At 37.0% G+C, this 21,449-nt stretch overlaps 1 protein-coding gene across 3 annotated transcripts in view; it reads right to left on the bottom strand.

Annotated features, from left to right (window-relative positions):
- The window catches only part of LOC107594068 (sodium/potassium-transporting ATPase subunit beta-1-interacting protein 3-like), a 72,664-nt gene that overhangs the window by 12,521 nt on the left and 38,694 nt on the right, over window positions 1-21,449 (bottom strand). For all 3 annotated transcript variants that reach the window (XM_016284029.1, XM_016284012.1, XM_016284021.1), the window contains exons 3-5: window positions 21,158-21,238; window positions 15,107-15,304; window positions 1,958-2,018 (exon numbers count right to left, since the gene is read on the bottom strand). In XM_016284029.1, the coding sequence (XP_016139515.1) occupies window positions 1,958-2,018; window positions 15,107-15,304; window positions 21,158-21,238 (340 nt within the window). The remainder of the gene's footprint in view (window positions 1-1,957; window positions 2,019-15,106; window positions 15,305-21,157; window positions 21,239-21,449) is intronic.

Genomic DNA, 21,449 nt, shown 5'->3' with positions numbered 1-21,449 from the left:
AGTTGCAAAGACTAAAGTCTCAAACCCAAAGAGATATTCGTTTTTTTGTTATTTGTTTTACTAGTGTTCATTTTTAGTTGGAAACCGCAGTGAACTCATGTATTGTTATGTCTTTGCAGTTTTGAAAAAATATAAGTAAAGACACGTTTTTCCAACAAGTATTCGTTGCAAACATGTGCTTACAAATCTAAATTCTATTTCATACAGGTGCATCTCAATAAATTAGAATGTCGTGGAAAAGTTCATTTATTTCAGTAATTCAACTCAAATTGTGAAACTCGTGTATTAAATTAATTCAATGCACACTGACTGAAGTAGTTTAAGTCTTTGGTTCTTTTAATTGAGATGATTTTGGCTCACATTTAACAAAAACCCACCAATTCACTATCTCAACAAAGTAGAATATGGTGACATGCCAATCAGCTAATCAACTCAAAACACCTGCAAAGGTTTCCTGAGCCTTCAAAATGGTCTCTCAGTTTGGTTCACTAGGCTACACAATCATGGGGAAGACTGCTGATCTGACAGTTGTCCAGAAGAAAATCACTGACACCCTTCACAAGGAGGGTAAGCCACAAACATTCATTGCCAAAGAAGCTGGCTGTTCACAGAGTGCTGTATCCAAGCATGTTAACAGAAAGTTGAGTGGAAGGAAAAAGTGTGGAAGAAAAAGATGCACAACCAACCGAGAGAACCGCAGCCTTATGAGGATTGTTAAGCAAAATTGATTCAAGAATTTGAGTGAACTTCACAAGGAATGGACTGAGGCTGGGGTCAAGGCATCAAGAGCCACCACACACAGACGTGACAAGGAATTTGGCTACAGTTGTCGTATTCCTCTTGTTAAGCCACTCCTTGAACCAGTGTTAAGTTTCCACAGTCTGTGATGATTTGGGGTCCAATGTCATCTGCTGGTGTTGGTCCATTGTGTTTTTTGAAAACCAACGTCACTTCACCCTTTTACCAAGAAATTTAGGAGCACTTCATGCTTCCTTCTGCTGACCAGCTTTTTGAAGATGCTGATTTCATTTTTCAGCAGGATTTGGCACCTGCCCACACTGCCAAAAGCACCAAAAGTTGGTTAAATGACCATGGTGTTGGTGTGCTTGACTGGCCAGCAAACTCACCAGACCTGAAGCCCATAGAGAATCTATGGGGTATTGTCAAGAGGAAAATGAGAAACAAGAGACTAAAAAATGCAGATGAGCTGAAGGCCACTGTCAAAGAAACCTGGGCTTCCATACCACCTCAGCAGCGCCACAAACTGATCACCTCCATGCCACGCCGAATTGAGGCAGTAATTAAAGCAAAAGGAGCCCCTACCAAGTATTGAGTACATGTACAGTAAATGAACATACTTTCCAGAAGGCCAACAATTCACTAAAAAAAATTTTTTATTGGTCTTATGAAGTATTCTAATTTGTTGAGATAGTGAATTGGTGGGTTTTTGTTAAATGTGAGCCAAAATCATCACAATTAAAAGAACCAAAGACTTAAACTACTTCAGTCTGTGTGCATTGAATTTATTTAATACACGAGTTTCACAATTTGAGTTGAATTACTGAAATAAATGAACTTTTCCACGACATTCTAATTTATTGAGATGCACCTGTATACTTCAGCATGGATAATTCATGCGGTTTAGATATATTCTCACAAAACAAAGCTAGAAGGACACAGAGCCATCATCTCCTGAATGTTTATGTTAGACTACAATCAGACAGACATATTTCTTCAATAAAACTGATAATGTCTGTTTTGGACACATAAACAGGGGAAAGAATGAGTTGTTAGTACAGACTTGCATTTTTCTCTTATCACACACAGACACAGACACAGACACAAACACAAACACACACACACACTTTTTGACCTGAGCAGACAGATGTCAGCTGTCCACACCAACTACTGCCAACCAGACAGATGGGCACAATAGGATATAAGAGAAGATACTCACAGCTGTCCTCCTCTTCTGTGATGACACTGATGACGTAGCAGGCGTAGATGAAACCCAGCAGCTGAGGAGACAAACACAAACACATCAGTGTATCGACAGAGACAGACAGCACAACGAGCACAAAAGACAGACAGAGAGACATCAGACCCTTTCAGATCTTCTGAACCATCTTTTCTTCTTTCACTTTCGACTCATGTCTTCACCTACGACAATACATCATTATTCTGTAGCTAGATTTTTATATTTCTGCGATTGCCTGTGTAAAAATATCCTCTGTGATTCTAGGGTGTTGTGGGTGGTTGCTATGGTGTTCAGAATGCTTATCACATTGGTATTCCATTTACTTCATGTTTTGGGTGGTTACTTGGCCATTATTGGGTTGCTAGGGTGTTGCTATGCAGTTGGTAGGCATTCAGAGTCGTCTTACTGGTTACTAGGGTATTTTGAGAAATTGCTAAGGCATTGCTCTGTCGTTGCTAAGAGTCGATTTCAGCATTCTTTAATTTGGTTGCTAAGGTGTTCTGAGTGATTGCTAAAGCATTGCTATGTGGTTGCTAGGTGTCGTGAATGTTTTTAGCATGCTTTAATATGGTTGCTAGGATGTTCTGAGTAATTGCTATGGCATTGTTATGCAGTTGCTAGGTGTTCTGGGTGTTTTTTGTGTGCTGCATTATGGAGTTGCTAGGTGTTCTGAGTGATTGCTAGAGTGTTGCTATAGAGTTGCTAGGTGTTCTGAGTTATTTCTAGAGTGTTGCTCTAGAGTTGCTAGGTGTTCTGAGTGATTTCTAGAGTGTTGCTCTAGAGTTGCTAGGTATTCTGAGTGATTGCTAGGGCGTTCATATAGAGTTGCTACCTGTTCTGACTGATTTCTAAAGTGTTGCTCTAGAGTTGCTGGGTGTTCTGAGTGATTTCTATAGTGTTGCTCTAGAGTTTCTAGGTGTTCTGAGTGATTGCTAGAGTGTTGCTATAGAGTTGCTAGGTGTTTTGAGTGATTGCTAGGGCGTTGCTATAGAGTTGCTAGGTGTTCTGAGTGATTGCTAGAGTGTTGCTATAGAGTTGCTAGGTGTTTTGAGTGATTGCTAGGGCGTTGCTATAGAGTTGCTAGGTGTTCTGAGTGATTGTTAGTATTCTGACTATTTTGAATAGTAGTCTGTCATCTGGTGTTGTTCCCGCTAGTTTTAAGAATGCTGTTATTCAGTCCCTCCTTAAAAAAAATGGTTTAGATCCCTTTAACATGAGTAATTTTCACCCCATTTCGAAGCTGCCTTTTATATCTAAGATATTGGAAAAAATTGTGTTGGAGCAGTTAAATGTTTTTTTTAAAGAGAAATAATATCTTAGATAGATTCCAGTCTGGTTTTAGAGCCGGCCACAGTACAGAGTCTGCTCTTTTGAGGGTCTCCAATGATATCTTAAGAGGTGTTGACTCTGGGAGTTGTGTTGTTCTAATTTTGTTCAGAATCAGAATCAGAATCAGAATGAGCTTTATTGCCAGGTATGTTTACACATACGAGGAATTTGTTTTCGTGACAGAAGCATCCACAGTGTAACAGAATGACAGTGACAGAACAAAAAAACCCAGATACGATACAGAATTAATTTCAAAGCGTTGCTGTATGTTTATAAGGCTGTGCATGGTCTATTACCTGACTATGTTACTGATTTAATTAGTGTCTGTCAATCCAGCAGATCTCTGCGCTCAAATGACCAACTACTACTAATGGTTCCGCAATCTCGTCTAAAATGTAGAGGGGATTGTGCTTTCTCTGTGGCAGCTCCTAGGCTCTGGAATGCCCTTCCTCTGTCTATTAGAACTTCTCCAACGTTGGGTGTTTTTCAGAGTTCGCTTAAAACTAATTTGTTTTCTCTAGCTTTTGACAATGTTTTTTAGCTGTGTATGATATTTGTTGTTACTATTATTATTTATTTATTTTTCTTTTCTTTTCTTTTACTATTATTATTTTTCATTTGTTTTTATATTATTCTTATTCTTATTATTTTTTTCTCTTATCTTTCTCTGTACAGCACTTTGGCTCCAGTCGTGGTGTTGAAAGTGCTTTATAAATAAAGTTTGAGTTGAGTTGAGATTGTTAGGGTGTTGCTCTGGAGCTGTTAGGTATTGAGAGTGATTGTTAGGGTGTTGCTATGGAGTTGCTAGGTATTCTGAGTGTTTTTTAACATGTTGTTATAAGGTTGCTATGACACTCCTAGGTAGATGTAGGGTTTAGTGAGTGGTGAGTGGTCACTAGGGTGTTGTTATGCAGTTGTTAGGTGTTCTGGATCTTGTTTAGTGCACTGCTTTATGGTTTCTAGGGTATTCCGAGTAATTACTAGGGTGTTGCTTACTGGCCCGATTCCAAAGAGTCAAACCCTATGAAGGACAGATAATGTTTCCACAGGTTTACATGAGGTAAGAATCACAGGTTTGATCACTTGTAATAACACCTCTCCTCAAATTGCTTGTGATGTTCTTTATTTGTCATTTTTCAATAAAAGCATCCACTAAATGAATAAATGTAAATGCAAATGTAAATAATTTGAGGTATCATTCATGTGTGGGATTAGCTACTCACTAAAGTTTAATACTCAGCATTAGGGGTTTGTTGAAATCCCTAACCATACGTGTGTGCAGCAGGAATGGCAGGCACATCTAATATACCATTCATTATGAGAAACACATGGCCGATAATACATTACTCAAAGAGACATTAGAGAGAGTTTTACAAAGTCCTGTGCCAAGTGAACAGGGGACAGATATATGTGTGTGTGTGTGTGTGTGTGTAGATGACGGGCATATTGATGGGTATGGCAGTGCCACAGAGACAGATGGCACAGCACTGCATGAAAACACACACAGGGCAAACTCAAGTCCCAGAGAGTGGCACTATTCCAAACCAATTAATCTGTCTTTGGGCAAACTTCCCTCTGTACACCTACCCTGAAGAAAAAAAAATGAATGCAGTGTGTTTGCATATGAACGAGAGAGAGAGAGAGAGAAACGGATACTGACAAAAACTTAAATGCCTAAATGAGAGTCTATGAGGCCCGTGAGAGGCTGTGATAGAGCGGGTATGGGCTGAATGGCTGAATGCCACAGCGCAGGTGAGACACATATCTGCTGTGCAGGGCAAAGCGGTTCAGACCTCCAATCAGCTTCTATTACACTGAAGGAGTTGTGAAATACCAACTGCATCAGAGGAAATGCCAACAACCAGACTGCCGACTGCAGGGGAAAGCTGCCTTGATTACTATGTTGTATTAACCTTGAATCTGTTGCTCCAGGTTGCTGTGTGTGTGCTGTTTGTGGAGGTCATTTTAAGCCATTTAACTTTGACCTCAACAGACTTATAAAACCACGTTATCTTTGACATCACAACGTTTACAGTAGATAAATGTTCATTTAATATTTTATGTTTTAAAATAATTATTCTTACAAATGCTGCGTTTATTTGATCAAAAAAGGCAAAAATAAATTTTACTATAATTTAAAATAAGTGTTTTCAATTTGAATATATTTTAAAATAATTTATTCCTGTGATGCAATGCTGAATTTTAAGCATCATTACTTCAGTCTTCAGTGTCACATGATCCTTCAGAAATCATTCTAATATGCTGATTTACTGCTCAAGAAACATTTCTTATTACCATCAACATTGTAAACAGTTTTGCTGCTTAATATTTTTGTGGAAGCAATGATATATTTTTTCAGGATTCGACAACACTTTATTTTAAGGTGTCCTTGTTACACATGTTACATGTACTTACTATTATAATAACCATTAATTATGCATAATTACATGCAAGTAACCCTAAGCCAAAGCCAAATCCTAACTATATAGTAAGTACATGTAGTTAATTAATATTACTCAGTGCTTATATGTATAATTACACTGTAACAGTGTAACCCAGGATTCTTTAAAGAATATCAAGTTTAAAAGAACAGCATTTATTTGAAATAGAAATGATTTGTAACATTCTGTTTTTACTGTAACTTTTGATCAATTTAATGCATCGTTCCTCAATAAAAGTATTAATGTATTTCAAAAAATGACTCCCAAAATTTTAAAGGTACTGTATTTTTATTAATTTTATAAATATATATGTATTGATTTGTGTCAGGGCCCTGATAGTTTTCTATAGTGATAATAACTGGCTAACTTGATATTATCACTTGTTCCTTACAAGTACAGTGCAGACTGAATCAAACAGCAGAACAGGCTATTTATTATTCAGCTATAAATATTAAATCTTTTGTTGAAGAGCTCTTTTACTCTGAGATCATGAGACAAATGTAACCCAAATTTAATAAATTCAAAACTAATTCTCGCTCAGGGCATCTCAGGTGAAGTGAAGAAGACAGACGGAGCAGCTCTCCACCCGAGACTTGACTACTCTTAGCTCAGATCTACTGCATGACTTGATATCTCCTTAATTATGGTCATTAAAAAAACATAAGCTATTTAAAAGTCAAGCTCTTAAAGTTAGGACCCTCTGTTTCAGGCCTCCACAATCATCTTCTGCTGATTTTCATAGTTTCTTTCTACTCTCTGGTGAAGTGGTGCAAAGTGATGCAGATTTAACCTTTTCTCTCTCCTCTGAAATATAAAGCATCAGAGCTGGCAGAATCTGTTAACGGTATTTCGGCTGTGTTTCATGGACTGATCATTCAGGTCAAAGGGTAAAGCTGCCGTGGAGAGATGAGGCCTTCAAATCCCTCAGGGTGTTTCTCATGCCAGCTAATTCAGATTTCAATCTCTCAGTCTAGTCTTTATAATGCCTTTAATATGAATGGAATTATCTCCAAATTGTTTTTGTAATCACTGTGGAATCTGCCTGAAGAACTAATCCTTAAAACTCATTAATAAATGTAATACAAATGAAAATAAACTTGGTAAAATGTCTATGGCTGCAAATTTTTCATATTCTTACAAATGCTGCGTTTATTTGATCAAAAAAGGCAAAAATAAATTTTACTATAATTTAAAATAAGTGTTTTCAATTTGAATATATTTTAAAATAATTTATTCCTGTGATGCAATGCTGAATTTTAAGCATCATTACTTCAGTCTTCAGTGTCACATGATCCTTCAGAAATCATTCTAATATGCTGATTTACTGCTCAAGAAACATTTCTTATTACCATCAACATTGTAAACAGTTTTGCTGCTTAATATTTTTGTGGAAGCAATGATATATTTTTTCAGGATTCGACAACACTTTATTTTAAGGTGTCCTTGTTACACATGTTACATGTACTTACTATTATAATAACCATTAATTATGCATAATTACATGCAAGTAACCCTAAGCCAAAGCCAAATCCTAACTATATAGTAAGTACATGTAGTTAATTAATATTACTCAGTGCTTATATGTATAATTACACTGTAACAGTGTAACCCAGGATTCTTTAAAGAATATCAAGTTTAAAAGAACAGCATTTATTTGAAATAGAAATGATTTGTAACATTCTGTTTTTACTGTAACTTTTGATCAATTTAATGCATCGTTCCTCAATAAAAGTATTAATGTATTTCAAAAAATGACTCCCAAAATTTTAAAGGTACTGTATTTTTATTAATTTTATAAATATATATGTATTGATTTGTGTCAGGGCCCTGATAGTTTTCTATAGTGATAATAACTGGCTAACTTGATATTATCACTTGTTCCTTACAAGTACAGTGCAGACTGAATCAAACAGCAGAACAGGCTATTTATTATTCAGCTATAAATATTAAATCTTTTGTTGAAGAGCTCTTTTACTCTGAGATCATGAGACAAATGTAACCCAAATTTAATAAATTCAAAACTAATTCTCGCTCAGGGCATCTCAGGTGAAGTGAAGAAGACAGACGGAGCAGCTCTCCACCCGAGACTTGACTACTCTTAGCTCAGATCTACTGCATGACTTGATATCTCCTTAATTATGGTCATTAAAAAAACATAAGCTATTTAAAAGTCAAGCTCTTAAAGTTAGGACCCTCTGTTTCAGGCCTCCACAATCATCTTCTGCTGATTTTCATAGTTTCTTTCTACTCTCTGGTGAAGTGGTGCAAAGTGATGCAGATTTAACCTTTTCTCTCTCCTCTGAAATATAAAGCATCAGAGCTGGCAGAATCTGTTAACGGTATTTCGGCTGTGTTTCATGGACTGATCATTCAGGTCAAAGGGTAAAGCTGCCGTGGAGAGATGAGGCCTTCAAATCCCTCAGGGTGTTTCTCATGCCAGCTAATTCAGATTTCAATCTCTCAGTCTAGTCTTTATAATGCCTTTAATATGAATGGAATTATCTCCAAATTGTTTTTGTAATCACTGTGGAATCTGCCTGAAGAACTAATCCTTAAAACTCATTAATAAATGTAATACAAATGAAAATAAACTTGGTAAAATGTCTATGGCTGCAAATTTTTCATCCTAGGAATTCAGCCAACATCAAAGGCAAAAAAATGCTTTTTAAAATAGTGCCAAACCTCAAAAAGTGACATAATTTTGCATTTAAAGACTGTTTACACAAAACCGCTTCACAACTTTTACATATAATTTTATAGGCTACTATAATTTTATAATATTTTTAAAGAAATAATAGTCAATCATTATGTCAAACTACCTGAAATTCTTATTTTCAAGAATCTTAGACTTTCACTCTTAGTTTTTTTCTATGGTTATATCATCTTGAATTCTTTCAAAGAATAACCACAATTTAATTCTGAAACTGACTATTAACTGGCTCTAAATGAAAAGTAGTTCCTTGTAATGAATCTCCGCAAATGTAGCTATATATACTGCACTGGATGTGAATTATTTACAGGTTTATTACCAATTATATAATTCATAAAGACCCAGAGAGTGAGAGATGTTCTGTATGACTGACAGATCAAACACCGGCTCTATGCACACGACCTGGTTCTGTCATCTCAACACTTATATAGCACTTCTGTCTGATCTGGGCTTTGGTACTACACACCTAAATAATGCTCGCGTTTGAGATCCCCTGGAAGAAATCACATCCCAGGTCTGAATTTCAGTTTCACAGAAAACAGAGAAAGAAGATATGCAAGAACTTCTATGCCATATAAAGGCAAAAGTGAACCCTAACACACAACTATCATAAAGAACTGCATCAAAGTATGCTAATAACAGCACGTCTTTCCTCAATAAGCTTAATGACTTGGCATATTATTTATGTCTGCAGAACAAACAAAAGTTTAATATTTAGTATGAGAAATAGATTTCCTTAGAAAACATCACTAATTATAAATAGACATTAGAATGCCTTGATGTACCTTGTGAAAAAAAGTGCACTTAATTGTATTGAATGTGCACTTGTAGTCTACTTCATATATATATATATATATATATATATATATATATGGTAAGATTTTTTATGTTTTTAAAATAAGTTTCTTATGCTCATCAAGGCTGCATTTATTTTATGAAAAATACATACAAAAATGTAATATTGTGAAATATTATTACAATTTAAAATAACAGCTTTCCGTTTTAATATACTTTAAAATATAATTTATTTCTGTGATGCAAAGCTGAATTTGCATTAGCCATTACTCCAGTCACACGATCCTTCAGAAATCATTCTAATATGTGGATGCATTGTTTTTTAGAACCTGTGATACTTTTTTCAGGACTCTTTGTTAAATAGAAATCTTTTGTCGCAATAAAAACCACCATTCAAAAGTTTGGGGTCAGCACTTTTTTTTTTTTTTGAAAGAAATTAGTAGCAAGGATAAGTTAAATTGATAAAAAAGTGATAGTAAAGATAGTGGAATGAATGAAGAAAAGAACTAGAGAAGATGTTTGCATCAAAATAGGTGACACTGCAGGTCACACATATCTATGGACCAGTGTCAGTTAAAAGGTGTTTAACAGCTGCTACAATTTTTTGGGGGGAAGTGTGCATTATTTTTTTTATAATAAAAAAAATAAGTAAAGATATTAAAGACTTTAAAATAGTTCAGCTAATTGCATTTCATAAAAATTTTAACTATAATATATTTTCACGTACTTGCAATTAAGTGTTCGAAAAACTTTATATTCAGATCATACTTTAGTATATTATGTATATTATTTCCATAATAAGTACTCTTTTAGAAGTAAGCTAAAGGATACTAAGTACTACTTTACAAGGGACACCACCAGCTGGAGGATCAGTCCTAAAAATCCACTTCCATTTCTTCCCTGCTCTCAAGTAGCGTTATCTACCTTAATTTCAGCTGGCTAAAGCGGAGCGAGAGAGAGCAATAATAAGAGAGACTGCAGTAAAACAGACCCAGAGTCTGTTAAATAGATGAAAGATGGACACACATCACAAAAACCTAATGCTTTGACCCACCACATGAACATGATGTCTGACAGGTTAATTATGTGCCAATGTCACCTCGCTGCGACAGAAATTAATCCAGCTGATTGAGTGTGGCTGTGCCTCTCCATATGTGCACACACACACTCTTACAGACTCCGTAAACAGCTCAACTAACCAGTTCAAACCAGCTGCCATGCTTCAAAACATACTGTTTTTTCAACAGGACTCTTTCTCTACTTCAGTCGCCTGGAGGCAGAATTCACAGCCGTATCACATCTGAATTAGAGCGCTCTCAACATCACTTCACAAAAGTGCTCTCGCTGCAACACACACGCAAACACACTTACAGCACTTCACACCCACCAGATCTGAGATTAAATACCAGGCAAAAATATTCCACCTGTCATGGCTGCAGAGCGGCTAAACAAACTGTTCTCAGATGTTTGCAACTGGCCACGTCTAATCAAACATCCACTTACAACATTTGTGTGCACATGAGAAGTGATTAAACCGCCGCAGGGAGTGAAGGGAGCCACTTTGAAGTGAAACTTTTCTTAATCATGGTCTCAGACATGCGCTCAGCAACAGTCTGCATTGGCGTAAAACAAGCTGAATTTGTGATAACGCTGCAGAGTTTGAACGTCACCGTTTTTTTAAAACGTGTGTTTGGGTGCTGAAGGAAGATGGGCAGGAATTTACCCAGGAATCATACATTTTTAAACGGTTGATTTCTTAACATTTGAAACGTTTTAAAAATGTTGCACTTAAATAACTGAAGTCCTATCTTATGGCAGTCCCTAGAGAATAATGTATTATTGTTAGTAGTAGCAGCAGCAGTAGCAGTAGTAGTAATTAGTAATAGTAGTAGTAGTAACCATGGTAATCAAGTAGTAGTAAGTTCATAATGAAAATTCACTGACATTCATTTTCATTGTATAGAACAACCTGGACATTCTGCTAAACATCTCCTTCCTATATATGTGATGGAATGAATGAAGAAAAAAACTAGAGAAGATGTTTGCATCAAAATAGGTGACACTGCAGTTCACACATATCTATGGACCAGTGTCAGTTAAAAGGTGTTTAACAGCTGCTACAATTTTTTGGGGGGAAGTGTGCATTATTTGGGCTGTTTCAAATAATGCCCGATTCTCAGTGTGGATTGAATCTCAGCTAAAAAGTTTCTTGAATATACAGCCATCTATGACCATTTTTTTAAAGTGTGTTTGGGTGCTGAAGGAAGATGGGCAGGAATTTACCCAGGAATCATACATTTTTAAACGGTTGATTTCTTAACATTTGAAACGTTTTAAAAATGTTGCACTTAAATAACTGAAGTCCTATCTTATGGCAGTCCCTAGAATAATGTATTATTGGTAGTAGTAGCAGCAGCAGTAGCAGTAGTAGTAATTAGTAATAGTAGTAGTAGTAACCATGGTAATCAAGTAGTAGTAAGTTCATAATGAAAATTCACTGACATCCATTTTCATTGTATAGAACAACCTGGACATTCTGCTAAACATCTCCTTCCTATATATGTGATGGAATGAATGAAGAAAAAAACTAGAGAAGATGTTTGCATCAAAATAGGTGACACTGCAGTTCACACATATCTATGGACCAGTGTCAGTTAAAAGGTGTTTAACAGCTGCTACAATTTTTTGGGGGGAAGTGTGCATTATTTGGGCTGTTTCAAATAATGCCCGATTCTCAGTGTGGATTGAATCTCAGCTAAAAAGTTTCTTGAATATACAGCCATCTATGTTTGCTCCCTGGGGCAGAGAGCATGATGGGAAAGGAAGTGATGAATTCCCATACCATCCTAACAAGATATTCTTCTTGTTCTTGAAGCTACTCCCTTATCTTGACTTCAGTGTTTTATTGAAGAGAGAAGCAACTGAGATATGAAAGGAAAGAGATGTCAGACGAGAAAAAAAGAGGGAAAACAGTGCGAGCCTAAAATGGAAGAGGAATGAACTCATCCACCCACTTATGCTGATAAAACACAAACAGAAAAAGCACAGAGAAATGAAAACTGAGACACATACTAGTTACGACAGCAGTACAATTTTTTTTGCTTTGAAAAAATTGTGAGTAAGAGAAGGTGCTTAACCTTTAAAATATGTCGACCGTCAACTTTAGGAGGTCAAACGAAATGTTACAGGTCAAACTAAAATATTACATTATTTTATTTTAATTTTGCAACCCCATTACTAAACTTTGGGACATTCATTTGTTAACTTTTATCAAACTTAAAAAAAATTACAGTACAAACATATTAATAATAATAATAATACTAATGCCAAACTAGTCCTCATAATATAATAAATCACTGCATTTGTGCAAAAACATTTAAAGAAAAATAATCACGGCAGACCAAAATGACCACAAAAAAAAAGCTAAATCAGTCTTTGAGGGCTAAAAGCGTAATCTCAGAAACGTGATGAAGGATGATGAACAGAAGAATAGGTCTCATCTGAAGGGCGATGTTTATGAGTTCTCTGCACAGGTAGCTCCCTCTGAGTTACACTAATGAGGAAAACAGATGGTGCTCTCGCATACGCACCTCTCAGTTGTCATAGAGGGAGGGATTTACATGTAGCTCTGCTAATGACTCTTTCAGTTGTTCACTTGTCATCTCTGATGTGTGTCCTACTCTACTCTCTGACTGTCCTCTTGTGACTCCTGTGGTGAAATTCTCAGAAGCATAAGAACATGACTATTCATTACAGCAGAAGTAATTTTGATAGTGACCTAGTTCTGAAGTCACACACACACACACACACACACACACACCTCAGAAATGTTTATGATCTGGCTCTACTCGCTTGCTCTATCGTTTGCCCTCTCAATTCTGAGCAACAAAACAATCTGTCACACAGGTGACACAAGCCCCTCTCTCCCAATCTTGCCCACCACCACCACTTGTTGCGTGCGTGAATTTAATGAAAAATGTCAAGAAATGTGTCATATTTCTCCCAATAATAATAACAATAATTATTATTATATAAATATCGTGTAAATATATTTATATTATATATTTTTCTTTTTTTTCCCTTCAGTGGGTTTTAAAATTAATTAGGTAAGAAGTCTATATGGAATTCATGATACTAATTATAATATAAATTATAATAATTATATACTGAATACATAGAAATAATTTTAACTTGATTTTTAGAGTAATGAGATTCCTTTAAAGTAATTATTTATTTATTTTCTGTACTGACAATGCAAAAAAGGCTTTATAGTCCAAAAAATTATTTCATTCTTAATGAAAAATCTAATCTTTTTTTTGATTTTGTGGTGTAATTTGACAAACAAAAAAGAGATTCATTTGGCCCTTTAGCCGTCATCTCAGTCTTCTAAACATTTTCTTACTTCATTCTCAAATTTTGACAAGACCACAAGCTGAGCACTTTGGGCACTGGAGATAAAAATCTGTATCCCTCTAACTAATCTCTGCATTCCCATTGAAGAAGCCTGTAGGAGCTTGACTGGAGAGTGTGTTTAAGCTCCCACTTCCTGGAGGCCACTTTGTTCAACTCTCACCATGAAGTTAGCAGTTCATTGTTGGAGCATGAGCAGATAATCATCACTCTGAAGAAGCTTCCGGCACTTCTAAGCCTACAGTGAAACACCCCCCTACCACCTCCTCTAACATGCAGTCTTCATTTCCACAGATATTTGCTTAGTCCTCAGACAAACAGTCGAAAACAAGCATGAACAGATACAACTTAGGTGTGACGGTGAGCAATATGCCTTCAGTCAATGAGCATGAAAATACCGAAAGGACATGCAGACTGTAATATAATGTAATGTAATATTACATTACATTAATAATGTAATGAAGGCCAAAAATACAAACACAGTAATATTGTGAAATATGATTACAATTTAAATAACTGTTTTCTATTTGAATATATTTTCAAATATATGTATTCCTGTGATCAAAGCTGAATTTTCAGCATCATTCCTCCAGTCTTCAGTGTCACACGATCCTTCAGAAATCATTCTGATATAGTGATTTAATGATCAAGAAACATGTCTGATTATTATCAATGTTGCAAACAGTTGTGCTGCTTAATATTTTTGTGGAAACTGAAACAGTTTTTTTCATCATTTATTTGAAATAGAAATCTTTTATAAAATTAAAAATGATCAATTTAATGCATCCTTGCTGAATAAAAGTATTAATGTCTTTAAAATAACATTTGATCTGAATATTATATTATATTGATATGATATGATATTTTGCATGTGTTTTTGCTGATGCCACTTGGTTTAATATTTTTCTTTTTGTATCTAATGCAATAATTCAGACATTATAAGTGTGGCTTAAATCCAACTACTTCTGGAGGCCATTGTGCGCAAAAAAACAAATAAAAACAAATCCCTATTCAGAAAATGAGCTCAGAGTCCTTCTGCTTGCTGCCTGCTGAATATAATCCACCGAGTTTGCCAAACTAACCCTGGAGCCGCGCCAGACCTCAACTCAAGGGGCCACTTCAGCACAACAGCAGGGCTTCAGGACTCAGGCAGGGGCGTTTTACACATGCACAGTGTGTGCAGGCTACACTTTAGACTGCTGTAGTTTTAAAGGACTGGTTAAGTGTAGAGAGACAGCCAATTATTTCCTAAGATAATGAAAAAGCACCATTAGGATGGAAGCGTGTCTGGAAAAACATATATTATGGGATGCTTTTAGTTATGCTATGTAGAAGCAGACATACAAATATAGTAAGTCTAAATATAGTGTGGGGAGACCATAAACTATAGTAAAAACATGGCATATAATTTGTTTGTGCATGTATGTGTTTGGAGTGACTTACAGAGATAAGGATTTGGAAGCTGCTGTGCAGGACCTCTATGTACTGGTATTCCAGCAGGCAGCCCATGATGGATATATAGGACTGTGTGTCTGCACTGTGGTCTCCGCTGGCGGGGATCTCTCTTCGGATACAGCCTGGCCCATGCTCGCTCCACCAGGAGTGGTGTGCCGAGATGTTAAAGGTCAAGAGATCGCTGTCCTAAAACAAGAGAGAGGAGAAGCTGTCGTCAGCCTCAGCCACATGTCAATATAAAGGATGAGGGAGTGAGTGACAGAGGGGCTGCGCGCTGTAAAGCATGCATGCATAATTTAACACAGGGCCAACAAAGAATCTGTTCCATAGACATGAGAGAGGGAGGAAAGACGCGCATACATACAAAAGATGGAGGAAGCACATGATCGCTTTCAATATGCGTTCATTGTTTATTTGTTGTGGTCATATTTATGACCGATTTTACACATGAAAGCAAGTACATAACTATCAAGAAATACATCAAACATCATAAAAGTGAAAAAAAAAACATATTTCTACTTATATATCCCAGCCCTACTATCAATTCGTGCCATTTATTCAGCAATACTATCTGACAACACATCTTTCCATTTGAAATCAAGATTTCTGACTCTTGATTCATATATTCCTGCAAATAAAGGGATTACCTATGTAGGCATCTATTCACACAGTCCTTAAACTGAATGCTGCATGCATGTGTGAAAGTGCCGTGAAACACAAGTGTCACCTCAGAGTTATGCGTCTGTGTCGCAAATGTTCCTCATATGCTCACGGATACGTGTACATCAGATGTAATGGATTCTGTCAATCCACACAGTTCTCAGGCTGTATGAGATGAATGACACTTGTCAAAATGAAAACCTATGGACTTTCCTATGCTTATTAGAGAGGAACTCGTCCTTGACCTCTTTCTGGCTGATGGAGGCACAGAGGCATTTGTCCCCTTCATCATCAGCAGGCATTATCATTATACGCGTCACTATATGTCATTGAGAGGAGTGTGTGTTTGTGTGTTCGGGGAGGGGGTCGATACAGACTGTCCTGTCCCGTATTTAATCACAGCCACAGTGTGAGACTGACAGCCACAGCCGGCGGCCATGCATGAGAGGACAACCCCACCAAAACACCTCAATCAAGCAGACAGAGAGAGAGAGCATTTCATAAAGTGTTCAACCACTTAATATGCCTTTCCTCTTCAGTGAAAGTACATGTCTCATGTTCAGAGAGTTAATATGGTTCTCCATTATCTGAATGTGAGAGATTAATTCCATGTTCATGTTGTGTCAGAATTATCGTAATTATGAGATGACAACTCTGTGGTTCGACTCTGAGCGGTTTGAGTCTTCTGAATTATTCGTTTCCATGGGAGCACTCAAAGCTAACACAGATTCATGTGCCGTTTTGTTGTTGATGACAGCAAAATACTTTAAGCCACCTCTATTTGCTCATGGAAGATTAAAGATCAAAGAAAGAGCACTGTGTGGTAGACTTCTAAAATTAATATTTATATTATTAATAGTCACCTTTTTTCCTGTATCATTAGTAATTCAAATCTGTAAACACTGCAATGTATTTACGCTGGCAGGCATGGAGGTGCATTTTATTGCATTCAGAACTAAATTGAGAATGCTTATATTACACTTCAATTTCTAAAATAAATTTGAATTTGTATAGCAAATAGTAAGTAGTAATTGCAATTCAAGCAAGAAGAACTACAATAAATAGTTATTTAAAGACCCCTACCCACCGAGAGACAGACAGGCAGGCAGATATAATAAACACGTTGCGAGACTGAGAAAGACAGACATGATAAACATCGTGAGAGAGAGAGACAGATAGACAGACATTGCGAGACACATAGGGTCTCATTCACTAAGCATGCATACGAACAAATTTGTGCGTGAAACCTGTGTACTAACGTTTTTGCAAACAAATCATGATTCACTAAAAACCTTCGTACTAAAAAGTATTCTAAATTTATGAGAAATATAGGTATAACTGAAAGCATGTACGCAAAAAGCACATACTCTGGGTGGACTTAATAATCAGGGTAAAAAAATATTGCATTTAACACGGCTAGCTATATACATTTATATATACACTATATAGTTACAATGAAATGTATGTTTATCTTAAAAATATTTTAAAATACTTCATATACAGTAAAAGAGTAAGAAAAGCTGAGTTAGCCTTTAGCTCGAGCTGCGAGGTATGTAAGTACAGTATGTACAGCTGGCTAATGAGAAGTCTGTAAACTGGGTCTGTTTAGATGTGTTTATGTGTTTGAACTGGTTTTGAGGACTGTGCACTTGGCATTGATCAAGGATCTGGCAAGAACACTTATGTAAAGAGCTATATATGGGGTTGCGTTAAGCATATTTGATGAGAGTGACGAAATGCTGTAAAGGAAAGGTTGTGTGGAAAGCCCTTATATGGAGATGGTTTGGGCGGGATTTGTGTTAATGACTAACCTCATGTGCTCGGCCGCTCATTTAGAACACTCCATTTTCACTTACATTTGGACGAGGTTAACAAATGTATGTGCGTACACACGTGTTGTTAACTAGGCAGAACGTTTTTGTGAGAAGATTGAATGTGTGTATAAATACAAATAATCTACACAATTATTAGTGAATGAGACCCATTGTGAGACAGACAGAAACACTACAAGAAAGACAAGACATGATAAACACACTGCGAGAGAGACAGAAACACTACGAGACAGACAGACATGATAAACACACTGCGAGAGAGACAGACAGAAACACTACGAGACAGACAGACATGATAAACACACTGCGAAAGAGACAGACAGAAACACTACAAGACAGACAGACATGATAAACACTGTGAAAGAGACAGACAGAAATATGAGACAGACATGATAGAAACACTACGAGACAGACAGACATGATAAACACTGCGAGAGAGACAGACAGAAACACTACGAGACAGACAGACATGATAAACACACTGCGAGAGAGAGACAGACAGAAACACTACGATACAGAAAGACATGATAAACACACTGCGAGAGAGACAGACAGACAGAAACACTACAAGACAGACAGACATGATAAACACAGAGACAGACAGACATAATAAACAATGTGAGAAAGACAGATATGACAAACACATTGTGAGACAGACAGACAGATATGATAAACACACTGACAGATGGACATATATGCTCAACGTTACAAGACAGAGAGATAGACAGATATGATTAACACTGCGAGATGGCAGACAGACAGATAGATAGATAGATGGATAGAATCTAATGTCAGACTGTTTGCGATTCTTCTCATCACAGTCTAATCATAATCAGTCTTACAGTAGGGGGTCCTCAGTGCAGCATGATATTATCATATGGTGTGTCATTTGCCGTATGATAGTAGAGACAGCAGTGAGACAGTCATATTTTGAGGTGTTTCATTGAGGGTTGTGGTGGGCCGTGTTAATGCAGTGGGTGCATGCTGAATAATGGGGTGTTATGAGGAGCAGGTGGCAGAGGGCCGGACTCAGGCATTAACCCAACAGATGGACAAACAGCGCTCCCTCACTGCTACATATGGACAGCAGGAGGACAAGCGGCTAATGGAGAAAACACACATACACATACACACACACACACATATAAACACACAGAGACAGAAAAGAAAGGATCAATGCGCTACTACTCGCTGCTTTCTGGACAGCAGATCTGTCTGAATCAGCTCATGAATATTCATGCATTGACTTTATCGAGGTGAGGGGGGTTGGGGGGAAGGGCGTCCCACCTGTGACAGCACAGTAAAGAAAAGGGAGGGAGTGACGGAGCGTGACTGTGTGAGACAGAGGAAGCAGAGCATGAGGATGAAAGGAAAAACACAAAAATAAAGGTGGGATAAAACGTAACCGAGTGCATAAGCATAGAGTAAATTAATAAATAAACTTAAAGTGCAGAAAGCACTTCCCATATCTTTTGTTGATATTGTCCAAGGCCATGAGTCCAATTACACAACTCTCTTGTGAGCAAAGAACAAAACTAAAAAGGTTCAAATAAATACATGACTCGAACAACATTAAATCCAGCTGATACAAAGACAAGGACGGTTTGTGCTGAACACATTAGGCTTTGTGAGATTAATTATTGGCTGCTAAGAGCATGAAGCCATTGAAATTCAAGAGACACCGAGAAACCAAACACTCAAACTATAAGAACAAGCCTGTTGAGATTTTTCAAAGCAAGATATGTAAGAAATATATAAATAAATTACTGTTTAAAAGTTTGGGGTCTGCAAGATTTTTTAATGTTTTTGAAAGAAGTCTTGTATGTTCACCAAGGCTGAATTTATTTGATTAAAAATACAGTAAAAACAGAAATATTGTGAAATATTACTGCAATTTAAAAATACTATTTTCTATTTGAATATATAAAAAAATGCAATTCCTGTGATGCAAAGATGAATTTTCAGCATTATTACTCCAGTCTTCAGTGTCACATGATCCTTCAAAAATTATCTACTTATTTCTTAATATCTATGTTGAAAACAGTTGTGCTGCTTCATATTTTTGTGGAAACCATATTTTTTCATGATTCTCTGTAACATTGCAAATGTCTTTATGATCACTTTTGATCAATTTAATGCATCCTTGCTGAATTAAGAATTTTGTATTGTAAACAATTTTGATACTGTGTTGTCTTGCCACTTGATGTCCAATGTAAAATCTGGGTTCTGAAGCAAAACCAGTATTGAAACATCTTCAATGCAAGTATGCAGAACATTCCTACACATCCCAACAGTGTCAGTGTCATTTTACCATGGAGGATGTAATTAACCTCTTTTGTTGGACCTGGAACAACATTCCCGTCAAACAAAACGTCATCCTAACCCTATTTCCAACCACAACTATTAGTTTTTCTTAAAATTAGAGGGAAATTAAATTATGTTCAAACCCAAACTTAGCCCTAACTTAACTCTAAACCTAACCCTGAAATTGGATTGGTTAGTTCCAGGAAAATCGAGTATGTTGATCCAGGAACACATTCTGCTTGATAAAAATCATGGTCATTCAAACCCAATATTTTGGGGAAGTCGTGGCCTAATGGTTAGAGAGTCTGACTTGTAACCCAAAGGTTGCGGGTTCGAGTCTTGTACCGGCAGGGATTGTAGGTGGGGGGAGTGAATGTACAGCACTCTCTCCCACCTTCAATACCACAACTGAGGTGCCCTTGAGCAAGGCACCGAACCCCCAACTGCTCCCCGGGCTGCCCACTGCTCCAGGTGTGTATGATCACTGCTGTGTGTGTGCACTTTGAATGGGATAAATGCAGAGCACTAATTCCGAGTACTTGGCCACATGTCACATCACTTCTTCACTTTAATATCTACCATGTATGAATTCTGTATGAGTTTGGAAAAAATTTTTGGGACAAATATTTCCTTCCAGAGCCATTTTGTCTAATGCAGCGACGACAATAGTGGAAAAGCTTAATTCTGAAAGAACAGCAGCTCATTACACATGTACCAGATTTACTTGCAGACTTTAAGATGTCCAATTTCATTCCACCTCCTGAAAGCGGATAAGAGCTTTCATTGTGAGAACAAGAAATCTGAGTCCAGGAAACAGGCCAAGCAGGAGTCATAAACAAGCGCACACAGAGAGAGGAGAATGTGTAAATTATACAGCGATCTTGTTTCTCACTGCTAACACACTAGGGGCTGAGTGTTTGAGTCCATGACCTGCCAGCACACGTAGACAGAAGTGTATCATGGGATGGGTTGGGGATAACACAACTACTGCTTCAACTTCTGTTTTACAAAAGGCTTTAATCTGATTTCATTTCCTCTACAAAGATGTACTAGTTTCTTATGTGTTCAATGCAAACTTAAGAGTAAGACACTTCTTCAAGCACTTCTAAATAAAGTTTCAGACAGTCTGTAAAAACATCATAAATAGCCACATTTAGCTGTAAAACAGGGTCATTAAAATGCCTCGTACTCCTAAACATTGAGGGCTCACCAATGTGTAACTTTAGATGGGAATCTCTCTTACCTTTGATAGACCTCCAACCTCCAGGTAGAAGCAGACGATAAAGACGTTCCAGGCCACCCACAGCGCTGTCCACACAGTATACTGTCAAAAAGATGGACAATTCATTATTCCAACAATTGGTTCCAACATTCAAACACAGGCTACACTCCACAGGTGCAGTCACATTTACTGTTGCTTGAAGACACTTCACAGGCGAAAGCCAGTCATTTCAATAGGAATCTGCGCATTTGGCAATTTTGTGTGAGGGTGAAAACCTCCCAAAGCAGATTTCGCTCTTGTTCAAGTTGGTCAC

This window comes from Sinocyclocheilus grahami, unplaced genomic scaffold (assembly GCF_001515645.1).
Source record: "Sinocyclocheilus grahami isolate Dianchi unplaced genomic scaffold, SAMN03320097.WGS_v1.1 scaffold10.1, whole genome shotgun sequence".
Lineage (NCBI taxonomy): Eukaryota > Metazoa > Chordata > Actinopteri > Cypriniformes > Cyprinidae > Sinocyclocheilus > Sinocyclocheilus grahami.
The sequence above is the reverse complement of the archived record's forward strand: the minus strand, read 5'-3'. Positions and strand labels throughout refer to the sequence as shown.